This window comes from Pezoporus flaviventris, unplaced genomic scaffold, assembly GCF_033815535.1.
Source record: "Pezoporus flaviventris isolate CSIRO_AGI_PZ_B2104156 unplaced genomic scaffold, CSIRO_AGI_Pfla_v1 ptg000158l, whole genome shotgun sequence".
Taxonomy (NCBI): Eukaryota; Metazoa; Chordata; class Aves; order Psittaciformes; family Psittacidae; genus Pezoporus; species Pezoporus flaviventris.
Genome location: NW_026892706.1, coordinates 943,414 through 958,612, shown reverse-complemented (window position 1 = coordinate 958,612; position 15,199 = coordinate 943,414). Strand labels below are relative to the sequence as shown.

General features: G+C 43.1%; 1 protein-coding gene across 2 annotated transcripts; it reads left to right on the top strand.

The window, feature by feature from the left end:
• DUS1L (dihydrouridine synthase 1 like) lies at positions 1-14,591 on the top strand. 2 transcript variants are annotated; one of them, XR_009747773.1, is made up of 14 exons: positions 1-364; positions 2,695-2,803; positions 3,491-3,541; positions 4,659-4,771; positions 5,520-5,602; positions 5,763-5,866; positions 6,825-6,969; positions 7,591-7,687; positions 8,044-8,132; positions 9,156-9,316; positions 9,837-9,874; positions 12,166-12,241; positions 12,493-12,762; positions 14,293-14,591. XR_009747773.1 is itself a non-coding variant. In XM_061479912.1 (13 exons), exons 1-13 carry the CDS (start codon positions 128-130, stop codon positions 12,651-12,653), a joined length of 1,464 nt encoding a protein of 487 aa, XP_061335896.1. In that variant the 5' UTR covers positions 1-127; the 3' UTR covers positions 12,654-12,996. The 2 variants fall into 2 exon arrangements, 1 of the variants encoding a protein (XP_061335896.1); XM_061479912.1 differs by lacking the exon at positions 14,293-14,591 and having other exon boundaries at positions 12,493-12,996.
• The last annotated feature ends 608 nt before the right edge of the window (positions 14,592-15,199 follow it).

Genomic DNA, 15,199 nt, shown 5'->3' with positions numbered 1-15,199 from the left:
CGCCGTGCCCTGACAGGGACCCGCGATCGCTCCCTCCTCCGGGCTCCAGGCGGCGGCTGCGAGCCCCGGTGCGGCGGCGAGGAGGGGGGGCTGCCGCAGCGCCGCTCGGGCGGGGGGCGGGCGAGAAATGCCGAAGCTGCGTGGGGAGGCCTTCTGGAGGGAGACGCTGCGGAGCGCCCACTACGTGGTGGCGCCCATGGTTGACCAGAGCGAGCTGGCCTGGAGGCTGCTGAGCCGCCGCCACGGCGCCCAGCTCTGCTACACGCCGATGCTGCACGCCCAGGTCTTCCTCAGGGACGCTAACTACCGCCGCGAGAACCTTTACGACGAGGCTTGTCCCGAGGACCGTCCGCTTATCGTGCAGGTGAGTGCTGCCACTGGCGTCCGACCCGGCGGCCCGCAGCGCTCCCCGAGCGGCGGCGCCTGCCCGGTCAGCCCCAGCGCCGGAGCGGCGGCAGGCACTGCCGGGAATGGCTCCCCGGGGTTCTTGCGGTGCGCTCTTGGGTAGCGCTACGAAGGCAAGTCGGCATTGCCAAATACACCGTTGTCATCCACCGCGTTTGTGTTCACAAATCCAGACGTTTTCCAAATGCTCATGAGTTCATGCCAGTCACTTGTTACCTGTATGTGTTTATATATATATATATATACCTGGTTCTATGAGATGACAGAAATCTCATTTTCTTCCCCTAAATACTGCTAGCAGTACTTAGCTCATGATGGTGTGTTTTTCTGTTTATCCCTTGTGTAGCAAAGGGGATTTGGTATCTTAACCACAGAGGCCTGGAGCACTAGACTTCTCCCAGGGTTTCAGTCCTCTAAATGTCATCTTTACACATACGTTGCAGCTGGTCTTCTAGAGTCAAGGGTTGTTCCAGACGTGATACCATTCAGGGAGGATCACAAATTTTTGAGTAGTACTCTGAAACAATGAGTTCTGTACATAGCTATAGAAAAAAGAAGATAAGACACACTTTAAAGCTTGTGTTGCTTCTGCTTCTTGAGTACCTTGTGAGGTTCAGATATGTCCCTCCACTCCATCCCAAAGAAGGAGAGGGCTGCAGAGCTGAATGCAGGGAAGGACAGCCAGCATGAGCAGAGGAATGGTGTGGTTTCCACATGTGGAGCAGTTAAATGAATGGGGACTCTTTGCCCTGGAAGAAAAGTGTCTCCCCTGTCTGAGGGGAGAGATAAGAGAAGTCTGTGAAAGTAAGACTGGCTTGAAGATGAATAGGAAACAATTGTTAAATAAAGGTAGTGATAAGCTTTGAAAATTATTACCGCAGGATGTAATGGATGCTGAAAGATTACATGAGTTTAGAAAGCAAATGAAAGAAAACTCTCTTGAGGGTCATTAGGTGCAGCAAACACCACTTCTGCTTCCAAAGAAGATGTTTTCTTCCAAAGAACCAGTTTCTGCTGTTTGCTACTCATCTGTTGTTGACCATTATCAGAGCAGGATGAGGTGGACCTTTGTTCTGTCTCAATAAAGCTTTGTATATTCTCCTTTTTCTAAGAGAGGTACTTTCATTTGCCACAGAAAAATACAGGTGGCAGACTTCTAGTCTTAGAAAGCTCTAAGTCTTTTGAACACAGATCTTCAGCTCAGTAAACTCTGTTCTGGGAAGCCTACCTGAAGAGTTACTGTGAGCTTGCTACATTATTCGTCCCACTGGCCACTACTGGACATAAGGCACAGAGCTAACTAGATCTTCGCTTGACCCAGTACAGCAATCCTTACCAATTTCTGCAATATTTCTGGGCAGGTTTGGGTTTTGGTCACAGACTCTTGGAACCAGATTAAGCAGATTTGTGTCTGAGCCCTGCCAGCCCTGTGGGTTGTGGGTTTTACTGTGTAAAAATCCTCACTGATGTGGCATAGTTGGAGGCTTTCTACTGTTTTAAACATCTCCGAGAAGGAAATGCCTTTTCTTGTTTTAGTTACGTAATTTACATAATGCTGTAGCACTTAAGTGACATCTTCTGCACATGTGTTTGAGTTTAAATCCATGTTATTTAAAGGTGTGATAGCATTGTTTTTTGTTAATAATGAATTTAAGAAAATCTGTTTAAAAGCAAAAATGAGAATAATAGTCTGTTACTGTCCTGTTCAACAAAGCAGCTTCAAATTCACCTGTTTTTTTCTTAATAAACTGATTTTTGCACTGTTTTACATGCAATATTAATTATATTTAAGACTGAGCATTTGACTATCAGCCCAGTGTGTCTGTTTCACATTCCACACAAACGTGAATTCATTTGAGAGGCAGTGGTACTTAGCGGTATCTAAGAATTGTCTGAAGACCCAGAGACACCACAGGTAACTCTTTTCTTCTGCACTACCTTTATGTATCAAATGCTATAGCTGTTTGTTCTACAGGGGATCTTAAGTGTTGTTCCGTCTTTTTCGTGGATATTACATGTCAAATATTCTATAAATATTTCTTTGCCTCTCGAATGCTCATCTTTCTCAGTTTTTCATTTGAAGTTTGAGGATCTTTGGCAGGTGAGTGTCACAGTTTTTGTCTGTGGTGGGTTTTCTTTTTTTGGGAAATGGTGTTTGCTATTATTAACTGTGCATATTATACCTGTTTTCTGTAGCAAGTAGATTGCTTCATAACTATGTCATAATGTGTTGTCAGTACTTCAAGAAAGCTATTGCCTAATTATTCCACTTCTTTTTGTCTTTCTCAGTTCTGTGCCAATGACCCTGAAGTGTTTGTCCAAGCAGCGCTGTTGGCTCAGGATTATTGCGATGCCATAGACCTAAATTTGGGTTGCCCCCAAATGATTGCAAAGAGAGGTACGTGCAAATCTGAACCCTGCATAAATAGAGAAATGGTACGTTTCAAATGTGACTGTTGCTAGTAAAACACCAAGAGGACCAAATGAAACCAATTTTGCAACACTGCATTTAAAATTGTTACGCAGGAATGTAAAGTCCCCTCTTTCCTTGATACTTGCAGGGAGTTTATTCACATTAGCATATAAAAGGATAACACCTACCGGATCCCTAAGAGGTATTGCAAAGATAGCTGGTTTGAAAACCAGAACCAGTGTTTGAAAATTTTGAAAAAGTTAGGATGCTGAGAAGAGATTTGTTCAGTAACTGCTTATTCCTCTTCTAAAATGTCTTTCAAAGACTAATAGGAAGTGATCAGTGGTGTACAGAGCAAATAGATCTTTCAATCTGATTGGGTATTATCCTGAAGGGAATTTTTATACACCTGATATAAACTCCTGAAAGTTGGACTTCGAGCTGCTGGTGTCAACACAACAGCCTTAAGGAGTAGCAGTGGAAGTAGGTTGTGGGGATTCATTGTTTGTCCTGTAAATCTAGGGTGGCATGGGGGACAGAATGACTCACCTCTTCCAGTTTGGGCAGGACAGAGCAACTCTGTTTCCAGAGGCGTATGAATGTCTGGATCTTTGTATGTGAGTTTATGAATCTTGGTCTTCTCTACAAGTCTGTTATGTTATTTTATCATAGGTCACTACGGAGCATTTCTGCAAGAGGAATGGGATCTTCTTCAGAGAATGAGTAAGTCTTTAAAGAGGCCTCACTTTACAGAGACTTCACTTTGAGAGGGAGTAGGATGAACTCATTACTGAGAGGAGGTTTATGGATTTGGGGGAAAGGAGGTGCAGCATGTTTCTTTGGGGAGGGTTGTGTTTGTGTTTTGTTGGTTTGGTAAAAGGTACAAATCAGAACGGCCTCAAGGTGAGAAGAGAACCCAGGTCATCCGGTTGGGTGAAAATCCAGGCTGTGTAGTAAGAGAGTTGTCTTATTAGACTGTTGTATAAAAGGTAGTCAGAGCTTCCTCTTCCTCCTTCTCCCCCATCCTTTTCTAATATGATGGAGTACTCTTTTCTGCTTACGCCTGTATACACCTTAAGTGTTCATTTGAAAGGGTGATAGAAAGTACCTATCAATAGGGCTCCTAGGATTTGAGTTAGAATACAGCAGGTGGCTATATTATACATCCAAGCTCTGGAAGTAAAGAGAATTTCAAGCATGCCATTGCTCAGTGTTTTTTCTGTTGGTTTTGTTAGCAATCTTTTCAGTAGTTTTCCAATTTCATGCACTGTATAAACACTATGGGAGTTTAAAATGTTCTAGATTTCATCCTGATTGTGTAACCTACATTTACTATTAAACTGGGTCCACAGTTGTCAAATTCAGTTGATAAGCCTCTTTTGGCCATGGACAAGACTCTACTTGTCAGGACTGTTTATGTGAAGATTTAGAAAGAAGCAAAGCATCTCTTGTAGAAAAGGTGGACAAGAGAGTATTAATGTTGTTGGCAGAGTAGGAGTAGTACAATAGCCTGTGATTACAGTAAACCTGTACCAATGATGAAGATTTGAGGGGATGGTCCTTGAAAGTGAAGGTTTGATGTGGTGGAAGCATTAGGACTATTAAACGTTGACTATTTTATGCCTTTTTGTTAGAATGCAGATTTTGTGCTTCATGTTGTACTATTACTTGATTAACATGTGCAGTAAGGATTGCAGAGGACACTGCTGATTGTTTAAGCTGTGAGAACTGCCTAGCATTAACTTTTGAGGCTTTTTACATACCACACCTAGTATCTTGAGGATATGCACTTTTCATAGCATTGTGCAGCCCACTTACGTGTCTTTTCAATCTTCCCCAGTTTTACTGGCAAATGAGAAGCTCTCTGTTCCCATCACATGTAAAATCCGCGTTTTCCCAGAAATTGACAAGACAGTGAAGTATGCACAGATGCTGGAGAAGGCTGGATGCCAGGTAAGGTGGCAGCTGCTCCCTGTACTCTTGCATTGGACACACGTCTCTTTGTAAAGCATCTGGTGACCGGATCTTGGATTACAGTGGAGATGAATAGGCTGCATCATTTTACAAAGAGGAAAAATGGGATGCAGAGAGACTTTATATATTCGCAGTTGTAGGCAGCAGGCCAATAGTGTGATGCAGAAGACATCATGATTTCAGAGTCTCTCTTATAATCACTGCACAGGGTGGCATCCTTCACTGTGGCTGAGCATCTCAGTCTGCTGCAGAAGGCAGTGTGAGTGCATGAAGTCCACAGAGCTATAATAAAAACCTAGTATCAAAAATGACTGCCACTAGTGAGAAAATAGGCAGCTTTCTAGGAGTTAACTCAAATAGGAAGAGATGCTGTGGTTAGAGCAAGTACTGACAGTGTTCAGACCTTCTGCTGAGGAGCAAGCCAGATCAATAAACCACAAATTCCAAAGTGAATCACAAATAGGAGCCAGTAGAGGAGGAAATCTGTAGGCCCTCCCAAGATATGATCTTGTCATGCTGTGGAATAGCAATCTGAAAGAAGCCCAAGACCATGCCATGGTAGGTGAGCTGCTGATGCCTTTCTGTGATACCAGAGTCGTTGTGCTGTTGAAAGAGCAGTGGGAATTCAGTGGCATCCATGAAGTGTATGGCGTGAAAGGAAATTTTTGTCAGTTGGTTTGTCCAGTGGTTCATGCACATGAAAAGTAGATGTAACTTTGTTTTCTAGCTGCTGACTGTGCATGGCCGTACTAAAGAACAGAAGGGACCGCTTGCTGGCGTGGCGTCCTGGGAGCACATTCAGGCTGTCAGGTCAGTGAGCAGTGCTCGTCTCGCTGGAATTCTGCTAACAGATGATGAAGGTAGATTTTAAGTGGATTAAAGAGCAAACAAGTTTATGTGTGACAGCAGTAGAATTTCTGGGTTGACTCTAATTCTCAATTTTATGCATCTGTTTTATTCACTGATATAGAAAAGCTGTAAGCATTCCTGTATTTGCAAATGGAAACATCCAGTGTCTCAGTGATGTTGAAGAATGTATCCGTAAAACAGGAGTGCATGGTGTCATGAGTGCAGGTAAATAAAATGAATTTTTACTCAGGTGAAAATACAAACTATTTCTTACTCTCTTAGCAGCCCCATATACATTCATTAAGAGCTTATGTCAGACTGACTTAGTGAACAGCTTTGATTGAAAGCTGAGTGGCCATTCTCCCTCTTCTTAGAGTGGCCATGTCTTACCAGGACCAGGAATCACTTAAGATTATGTAAGAATTGTTATGTTGGACTTCTAGTACCATTGAGTGGACAGCTCAAATCTAATTACTTGACAAAGGCGTATGGGACTCCTGTTGTCCTGGAATATTTTCATGACATCTGTTAATCAAAGCAACAGTTTTTGAATGGATCTTGATGCAGGGCATGCATCCACTGATTAATATTCCTGTAGATGTTTCATGTTGGGTTGGGACAAGAAAGAACTGGCGTAGCTTCCTACAGGGAGAGCTAGGACAGAAACAGAGAAAGCTTCCAATCACTTGCACAGTTAGATCAATGAAATATTTTCTGGGAGGTTGTAGAATCTTATTCTTAGAAAATACAAAAGCTTTTGAAGCTAACAGAGAAAAGCATAGTGAGAAGCAGTATCTGTAAACTTAGGCCAAATGAATGTTAAGACAGACATAAGACAGGACATCCACTGTCCAAGTATTTAACAACTGGGCAACAAAAACAGTGATTTTTCTATTTGTCAATTTTTTTTACTGTCTTTATGTTAAGATTGGATGCCTTTCTGTAAAATGTACTTTAGTTAGATATGAGCTATTTGGCTCAGTTAAGAACTGTATAGTCAAATGTAGTATCCTGAGGTCAGACTAGAGTTTTATGTACCCTGTGTTCCTCTGTGAGTACATGGGTGATGTGTCTCTGTCTGGCTGGTGGAATCACAACAGAGCTGATCAAGCTCCAGAGCCTGGTTTTTATTTTCTGTTTCAATCCTGAAATGGAAGTTTGAGTATTTCTTTTCATTCCGTAGAAGGTAATCTCCATAACCCAGCTTTGTTTGAGGGCCGAAACCCATTGGTGTGGGAGATGGCTGAGGAGTATCTGGAGATAGTGCAGAAGTACCCTTGTCCATTGTCTTATGTTAGGGCTCATCTCTTCAAGCTCTGGCATCACACGTGAGTATCTCCAGAGAACTCTTCATGTTTTCAGGGCTTATCTTGCTTAGCAAGTGTCTGGGTTTTGTAGACAAGATTTTGTTTGGCCAGAATGAGTATGCTGCAAGGTTTTCTTTCCTGGACCTGGCTGGACGGAATGTGGGCTGAGGCCTTTACTCTTCACTGCATATCTGGAAAACAGGGCATGGGGAATGAACAAGTTACCACAAGATAACTAGGGTGTGAGCTCACAGTATTTCAACTGCCATGTGGTAATTGCCCAGATACACATATGCACTTTGTGGCGAACACGAGTTAACTAACTCCTTGTTCAGTGTGAGGCAAGTTGTCTTGCATTTGTTGTGGAGTAAGAGCATGGCCATGGGTAGTTACTGAGGAGTGGCTGATGCACTGTGTATTCATGTTAGCTTATCTCAAAGTACCTTGGTTGTGTGCCAAGTATTTATTTGAAAAAAAGTGGGTAGGTGTGGTTTTCTGTGGACTTACAAGAAAGAAGATAAGCTTCTACCAAAGGCAAGTGCAGCAAGAGAAATCTGTGAAAAGCTTTTATAAATATATTTTCAGTTGATCTCAGTGTAGAAATAATGAATAAAATGACTTGATGTTTGGGATTTGCCTCAGGCTTCAAGTTTACCAGCAACTGCGTGAAGAATTAGCAAAAGTGAAGACTCTAGAGGGCATTGTAGATGTCAACAGGGAGCTGAAACTACGATGCCAGGTACTAAGATGGGTCCTAATCTCCCAGAACAATACTGTCTGCACTTGGTGGGAACTTACCATGTATGTCATACAGTTGATGTCTGTTAGTCACTTCATTGAAACTTTGTGGCTTACCAACCTTGATGTTGGTAGTTTACTACAGTAGCAGCCCCCGAAGTCTGAACAGTTTTACACAGGATTTAAGAGTTACAAATCTGCTCCAATTAATCTCTCTTAGTAGAAGTTTTTTGCCTATATTTGACTGTCAGTAACTGTCACTTGAAATTCCAATTTGTGGTTTCCTGAAGTTTGAAGTATTATTTAAGAGTGTTGCCTGAGAACTTCAGGAAGACTGACTGTAACTCTATACTGCAGGAAGAAATAGCTAATCAGAAAGAAGGAGAAAAGCCAAAAGAAGGGTTGCCTTTCTTCCACTGGATCTGTCAGCCATACATCAGGCCTGGGTAAGTTAGTTATTTTAACATGGACAGAGACCAATAGGCCTTTCCCACCTATCCTATCAGTACAGGGCCACCCAAATCTGTTCTAGGAGCTTATATTAATTTGAAAATAAATGAAGACTTTGGATTGGTTTTGTTCTCATTTCTTTTTTTCTGGATTATTGCTTTGTTCATGGGGATATTGCTCATTGCATTCATCTTCTCCTTTAGAGCCTTCTCAGATTTCTCTCTCTCTGAAAAGTGAAAACCAGTAATTCCTCTGCAGAACAGAAAGAGAACCTGATGAACAACAAATACGCTACCTGACAGTACTTTATCATTATATGTAACATGGATGTTGCTGGTAACTGCCAGGGTAGCAAAGATGAGAACTAAATTGTATTCTATAAAGGATGCTTGTGTTGTATGGACAGACTTTTCAGATAACTTATTCCCTTTCTGTTGTGAAAACTGGTCTGAAGACAGTGTGTCTGTTACTAATAGCCAATGATAACAAAAAAGTTCACTTTTTCTATTCCACTTCTATGGGCAGTGACACTTCCCTGTAATTTCACTGTAATCATAGAATCATGGAATAGCTAGGGTTGGAAAGGACCTTAAGATCATCTAGTTCAAAACCCCCCTGCCATGGGCAGGGACACCTCACACTAAACCATGTCACGGAAGGCTCTGTCCAACCTGGCCTTGAACACTGCCATGGATGGAGCATTCACTACTTCCCTGGACAACCCATTCCAGTGCCTCACCACCCTAACAGGAAAGAATTTCTTCCTTATATCCAATCTAAACTTCCCCTTTTAAGTTTGAACCTGTTACCCCTTGTCCTATCACTACAGTCCCTAACGAAGAGTCCCTGCTGCTATGAGGTCTCCACACAGCCTTCTCTTCTCTAGGCTGAGCAGCCCCAACTTTCTCAGCCTAATAGAAAAGTTTAGAGTTTACCCAGATTTCAGTAAACCAGAACAGTATCTGGGGATCACCTGCTTGTTCACTACAGCCAATTTACGATGATATTCACTGTTTCAGGCCAAAGGAGAGATGCAAGGAGAATGGAGCCAGTGAAAAAGGTGCGCGAGGAAAACGTGCTTTGGAAGAGGAGGAAGATGGAAATGCTGAGCTTCTGTCAAAGAATAAACAAAAAAAGAAGTTGAGAAATCCAAATAAAAGCTTTGATCCATCTTTAAAACGTAAGTTCCATTTATTGGATTAATGCTTGGAAAGGTGCTGATATCCCATTTGACATAAACAGCCACTGTTTATTTTCTTTGTTCATGTAGGTAGAAATTTCTTAAAACAGGGAGGATTACTGGGAAATTTCAGTAGTAGGCAATGTGATTCAGTTTATGTTCATTACTAAAGAAAACTAGGATTAAAGAAGTAGGTCACTGATCCACTATAATCATCTTTTTAAGATCAGAATGCTTTTACAAACTGAATTTTAGCTGTCATTAATATTTGAAATTGCCTGTGCATTTCAAGCAGTTGTCCTCCTTTCTTACACTTGAGAATTAGAATTTTCCATGTTTGGATTTAGTTTAGAGGCACTTAAAAAGTCCTTGACCTTTGCACTGTTCTTTGAGGTACTGTATTTTAATTTTAAAAAGTCTCTCTCGCTAGAGAAGTGCCAAGCTGATGCTGCTTTGTTTGGGTTGGTTTACTTTCTTCCACATAAAAATACCATTGCTGAAATCCTCTCTCTTTTTCTAGCCAAATATGCAAAATGTGATCAATGTGGAAACCCTAAGGTAAGTCAATGCCAGTGGTCCATTAGAGCGTTTCTGTTAAATGGAAATTAAATGACCATGAAGTGGTCAATGGCTCAATGTCCAAATGAAGAACAGTGATGAGCGGCATCCCGCAGGAGTCCACACTGGGACCAGTACTGTCTAATGTCTTCAACAGTGACTAAGACTGTGGGATAGAGGGCGCCCTCAGCAAGTTTGCAGATGACATGAAGCTGAGTGGTACGGTTGACACTCGTGAGGGAAGGGATGCCCTCCAGAGGGACCTGGACAAACTCGAGAACTGGGCCTATGTGAACGTCGTGAAGTTCAACACGGCCAAATGCAAGTTCCTGCACCTGGGCTGGGGCAACCCCTGGTATCAATACAGGCTGGGGCTGAGGGGATTAGGAGCAGCCCTGAGGAGAAGGACTTGGGGGTGCTGGTGGATGAAAAGCTGAACATGAGCAGGCACTCATAAGCACTTGCAGCCCAGAAGGCAAATCGTATCTTGGGCTGCATCCAGAGGCACATGGCCAGCAGGTCAAGGGAGGTGATTCTGCCCCTCTGCTCTGCTCTAGCAAGGCTTCACCTGAAGTACTGCATCCAGATCTGGAGTCCTCAGCACAGGAAAGACATGGACTTGTTGCAGCAAGCCTAGAGGGGGCCTACAAAAGTGGTCAGAGGATTGGAGCACCTCTCTATGCAGAAAGCCTGAGAGAGTTGGGGTTGTTCAGCCTGGAGAAGAGGAGACTTTGGGGAGACCTTATTGTAACCTTTCAGTACTGAAAGGAGACTTATAAGAAAGGTGGTGACAGGCTTTTTAGTAGGGCCTGTTACAATAGAACAAGAGTTCATGGTTTTACACTAAAAGAGGGCAGACTCACACTAGATATATGAAAGTAACTTTTTACCATGAGGGTGGAGAAACACTGGCACAAGTTGCCCATAGAGGTGGTGTATGGCCCATTCCAGGAAGGGTCAGGTTGGATGGGGCTCTGAGCAACCTGATCTAGAGAAAGATGTCCCTGCTCACTGCAGGGTAGTTGGAACAGATGACTTTTAAAGGTGCCTTCCAACCCAAACTATTCTGGGATTCTGAGTCCTGAGGTAGGTGCATGACAGTGTTGAGTAGCACACACGTACCAAGTCCTGCTGATACATAGGGGAAAAAAGTCAGTTCATACTTGGGCAAAAGTCTCTTAACTATTAACCATAAGCAGAGGTAAAGGTGCTGCACAAAAACCACTACCATACGTAGGGTCTTTGAGATCATTTGTCTTCCTTTCCAAAAATGTGTTGTCTTCCTTTCCAAAAAGTAGCATTACAGCATGTGGTGTTGTTCCCTTTTGTAACAGCTGTAGTACCTTAAAACCAGCAGCTAGGGCTCAGTTTGGAGCTGCAACTACAGGAGACAGTGTATTTTGTGCTGTGTTCATTGTTGGGAGAACACTGAGCACTCATCTGGCCTGCTTTCATAAGCCACCCTATTTCATTGCTAATCCAGGTGACACTGCTTGGTGCGTCAACAGACCTCTCTGAAGCTGGGCTTAATCTCACTTTTGTTTTGCTCTTGCATCACTGTAGTGATGCCGACAGACCTTGAAATCTTGTGACTGGGCCTGTTTTATTTCCCTCCCCAAGATCATGTGTTTCTAAGCTGTGTCATGGAACTGGGGGAGAACAAAATAAAGTGTGAACCAAAGCATTGTAGCCTCCCAGATAGATTGCTAAATGCAAGTGTCAGCTTCCCAAGACTCAACTGCTGCTATCCCCTAAGGGTCATACATTCCATTTTAATATATACTCAGGTACATTTTTAAGCTGCAAGTAGGGAAATAATTCCTGTGGTAACATTTACTTTAGGCATAGCTATAGATGGTAGCAAGCATGTCGGGCACCATGCTTCACATCTACTTTGGAATGAACTACAACAAGCTCACATGCAACAAATGTCACAGTGCTTTTCCAAAGCACTGACAGCACTTACCTGCTTGTGTTGTGCAGCTCAGGCTGCCCAGCATGTTACAGACGCTGCAGAAGTTGAATCTGAATTTTTTTCTGTTTGTCTTGGTTTGGGGTATTTTTTTTTTGTTTTGGTTTTTGTTCTCTATGTACAGTTGATAGCTGGGGCTCCCCCCCCATATAACATCAGCTCTGTCATCTTCATTAGACTGAGGTGTGGCTGCCTAATACACAAGTTCATGATATTTTTCCAAGGTCTGAATGAGCAGAGCTGTATTGTTGTTGCTTATTGTAGTAAACACTAATAATTTTATTTTGACTGATGCTAGCTTCTTTATTCCCCACCCCAGGGCAATAAATGTGTGTTTAACATGTGCCGAGGCTGCTGTAAGAAAAGTGCATTCAAAGCAACAGCAGACTGCCCAGGTAAGTGCAGCCTCCTTCAAGTCACTGAGCAGACGTCCCATCTCCCACGTATGTTCATTGCTTTAAACTTGTTTTTTTTTCGGGGGGGGGATGAGGAGGGGAGGAGCTGTTAGTGTTAAAATCTACAGCCTTGGGATGCATAGTGTCCACTGTGAGAACCCATTTGGTGCAGCTGTAAGGAATGAGCTGTTCTGTTTGCCAGTGCAGTCATCTCATTTCAGATTTGTTTTTCCCCATTCTTGCTTCTTCAGGTCATGGATTACTTTTTAAGACCAAATATGAAAAATCCCTTTCATGGCAGAGTAGTCAAAGAGTAATTCAAAACCCAGAGGTCAGTCGGAGAGGAGATGTAGGTGTGGGGGAGACTGCTGTACTGAACGAGGCTGGTGACAGTGCAGTGTTGAAGCTTTGACAATGCCCACTTAAAGAACTCTGCCAGACCTCTGCTTCCCTGGGCCAAGGAACATGCCGTCTCCAGCTCACCGTCAGCTGTGCGAACTTGTTCCTCAGATTTATTTTAAGTAAGTTCTTGAAAAGTTTTAAGTAAAATGCTGCTTACTCAGGGAATTATCCTGCATTTGAAATAAAAAGGGTACAATTAAATTTCTCATGCTGTGTTTTAAAGAATGAAAATGCTGCATTTTTTGGGTGGGGACAACCTATATAAGCTGCCATCACAATCTGCCTCTTGTATGTTCATTAATCCTTCATCTCCTGTTTTTAATATTGGGGAATAAATTTCTTGTATTAGACCAGTCTTCTGGTGTGCTAAAAACAGTAACGTCAGTGACTTCTTCACTAGCAGAAAATGTGTCACATTTGTCTGAGCTTCCACACGCCACGTTTTCAAGTGCAAAAAAGAATCTAGCTGTACTTTGAAAATGTGAATGTAAAAGTACAAGATGCTGCTGTAATGACATTGTGTATTAACAATTATTAGTTTTCTACAGTACAAAGCTTAACTGTCTCCCATGAGCCGAAGGTTGGGGAAAAATCAAATCTCTATAATAGAAAGGGTTGTCAGAAACTAAGAACCAAGTTCATGAACCTTTCCCTGCTCAAGGTCTCAAACTTAACTACATGATCATTCTTTCCCCTTCCCACCTGATAAATTCTGTGAGAAGTGTGTCAAAACCAGACACAGATCTATACATGCAAGACTCCTATCTGGCTTTTACCCTTTTGTCCCCATGGGCTCTGTGTTTCTCCCTAGGCATTTGGCCTGTTTAGCCTTACAGTGTTTGGGATGCAATAAAGAATGTCAGCAGCCAAAAAAAACCAAACCAGCCCAAAAAACCCACAGCAGTGGTACAAGCTCTTTAATAGACTGAAAAAAAATGGAAGTCAGGCCATCCCCTCCTTAAGCTAGAATAAATAACTAAAGCTTAGCTCAACTTTGAAAATTTATCTCCTTGTGGCCTGTTTGCTGAATGCTGTTTCCGTCGCTGCATGCTCCAGCATATGCTGCAGTGTGAGCAGCTTTTCTTCAGAGGTGCTGGCACTGTCTCAGTGCACAAAAAGCAGCAGATCTGTTAATGCTTTCTTGTCACCTGTAGCCTACTGAAGGGGACAAAGCAATGATGCATTGTGAAGCCGGTTAACTGTGCAGTCTAGCCTTGCCTGGTCTGGCAAAGCTGGCATGTTATGAACAAAACCATTGTAGCAGTAGTGCCCACAACTCTAAAATCAGTAAGTCTTAAACTACTGTTCCTCCAAGGGAAGTGGTGAAGAGAAGGAGGGAAGTGGAAAGGGAAGGAGAAAGAAACAGGCATGGGGCAGGGGGTACAATGACAGTTACATGCCTGGCCTGGTCCTGAGCAGCTGTTCCTGCCCATCCCAAAAGGCTTGTCTGCAACTGAGAGCATCAGGCCCTGAGGGGACGGTAGTTGCCCACAACCCAAACCTCTGTGTCACATGGCCAGACCACCAAGAGGTGTGGTGTATGGCATGGTGTGCTAGGCTAAGTGTGCCTGGTTTAAGCCACTCACTTCGCCTCCATGGGGGCAGGTTTTAGTCATAATTGGTCTTACTCTTTTTTTAATTTATTCTAGGTTGGTGTGTAACAATTCCCCAACAGCTCCTGCAGCTTTTACTGGCCAGTGACAAGAAATTATCCTGTGGTTGAGTTCTCAGTCTTGCAAGCACATATAGCAAGCAAAAGGCCAACACAGTGGACCACTGTACAGTATGTAGTAATGCATTGAGTGCATACTCTGTATTACCACTTTCTGGTCTACAGTTTGAGGGTTTGGCTGGGTGAGGGGGCCATTTGTGTTCTTATATTCTTGTGTTCAGCCTGTGCCACAGGTTGGAGCTGACTTAGGTGGGTACCTTCCACAAATTCAAAATAGGTAATTTAGCAAAGGTAGAGCTGTTTTGAACACAGGTGGAAGGACAGAAACCAGGAGGGAAACTTTTATGGTTTCCTTCCTTGATGCTTCATCTGCCTGGCACTTGTTTTTCTAAAATCTCAACTGCGGAGATTTTCCCTCTGCCTGTCAGAATCTGTCAGATATTCCCCTTTGGAAGTTATGTTGGATCTGAAAGGAAATGCACTGGAAACCCAGTGCCCAGAATACCAGGTCTGCATTACTGAACAGTAATAGTCCAAAAACCCAAAGTGCCTCTAAGGTCAGGAGCCAAAGGCAGCACCAGGCCTCTGTGACCCCAAGGCGAGCCCTTCCCTGCCTCTGCAACACAGGAGGCAAGCCTGGTATTTTTTTAATGCCAGAAACACTCGGAGGCCTCAGGAGCTGAAACGAGGCCCTGTCTGGGCTAAAACCCATTCTGAACACGGGTTTTTTTTAACTTTGCAATGACCCTTCACTGCTTATGCACACATGCGCCTGTACGTGTTCATGCATGCACGTGTACATCCCCCCTCGAGCCCTGCAAGCTCAGTTTCTATTTCCTAACCTGCATTACAAACTATGTTAGTTTACAGTCATAAGTTGACAC

Excerpts from the sequence above, each read along its gene's own strand:
- DUS1L (XM_061479912.1), top strand. The coding sequence starts at position 128 with ATGCCGAAGCTGCGTGGGGAGGCCTTCTGGAGGGAGACGCTGCGGAGC. Across the intron at positions 365-2,694 it reads ACCGTCCGCTTATCGTGCAG|TTCTGTGCCAATGACCCTGA; the intron begins GTGAGTGCTGCC and ends TGTCTTTCTCAG. Across the intron at positions 8,133-9,155 it reads CAGCCATACATCAGGCCTGG|GCCAAAGGAGAGATGCAAGG; the intron begins GTAAGTTAGTTA and ends TCACTGTTTCAG.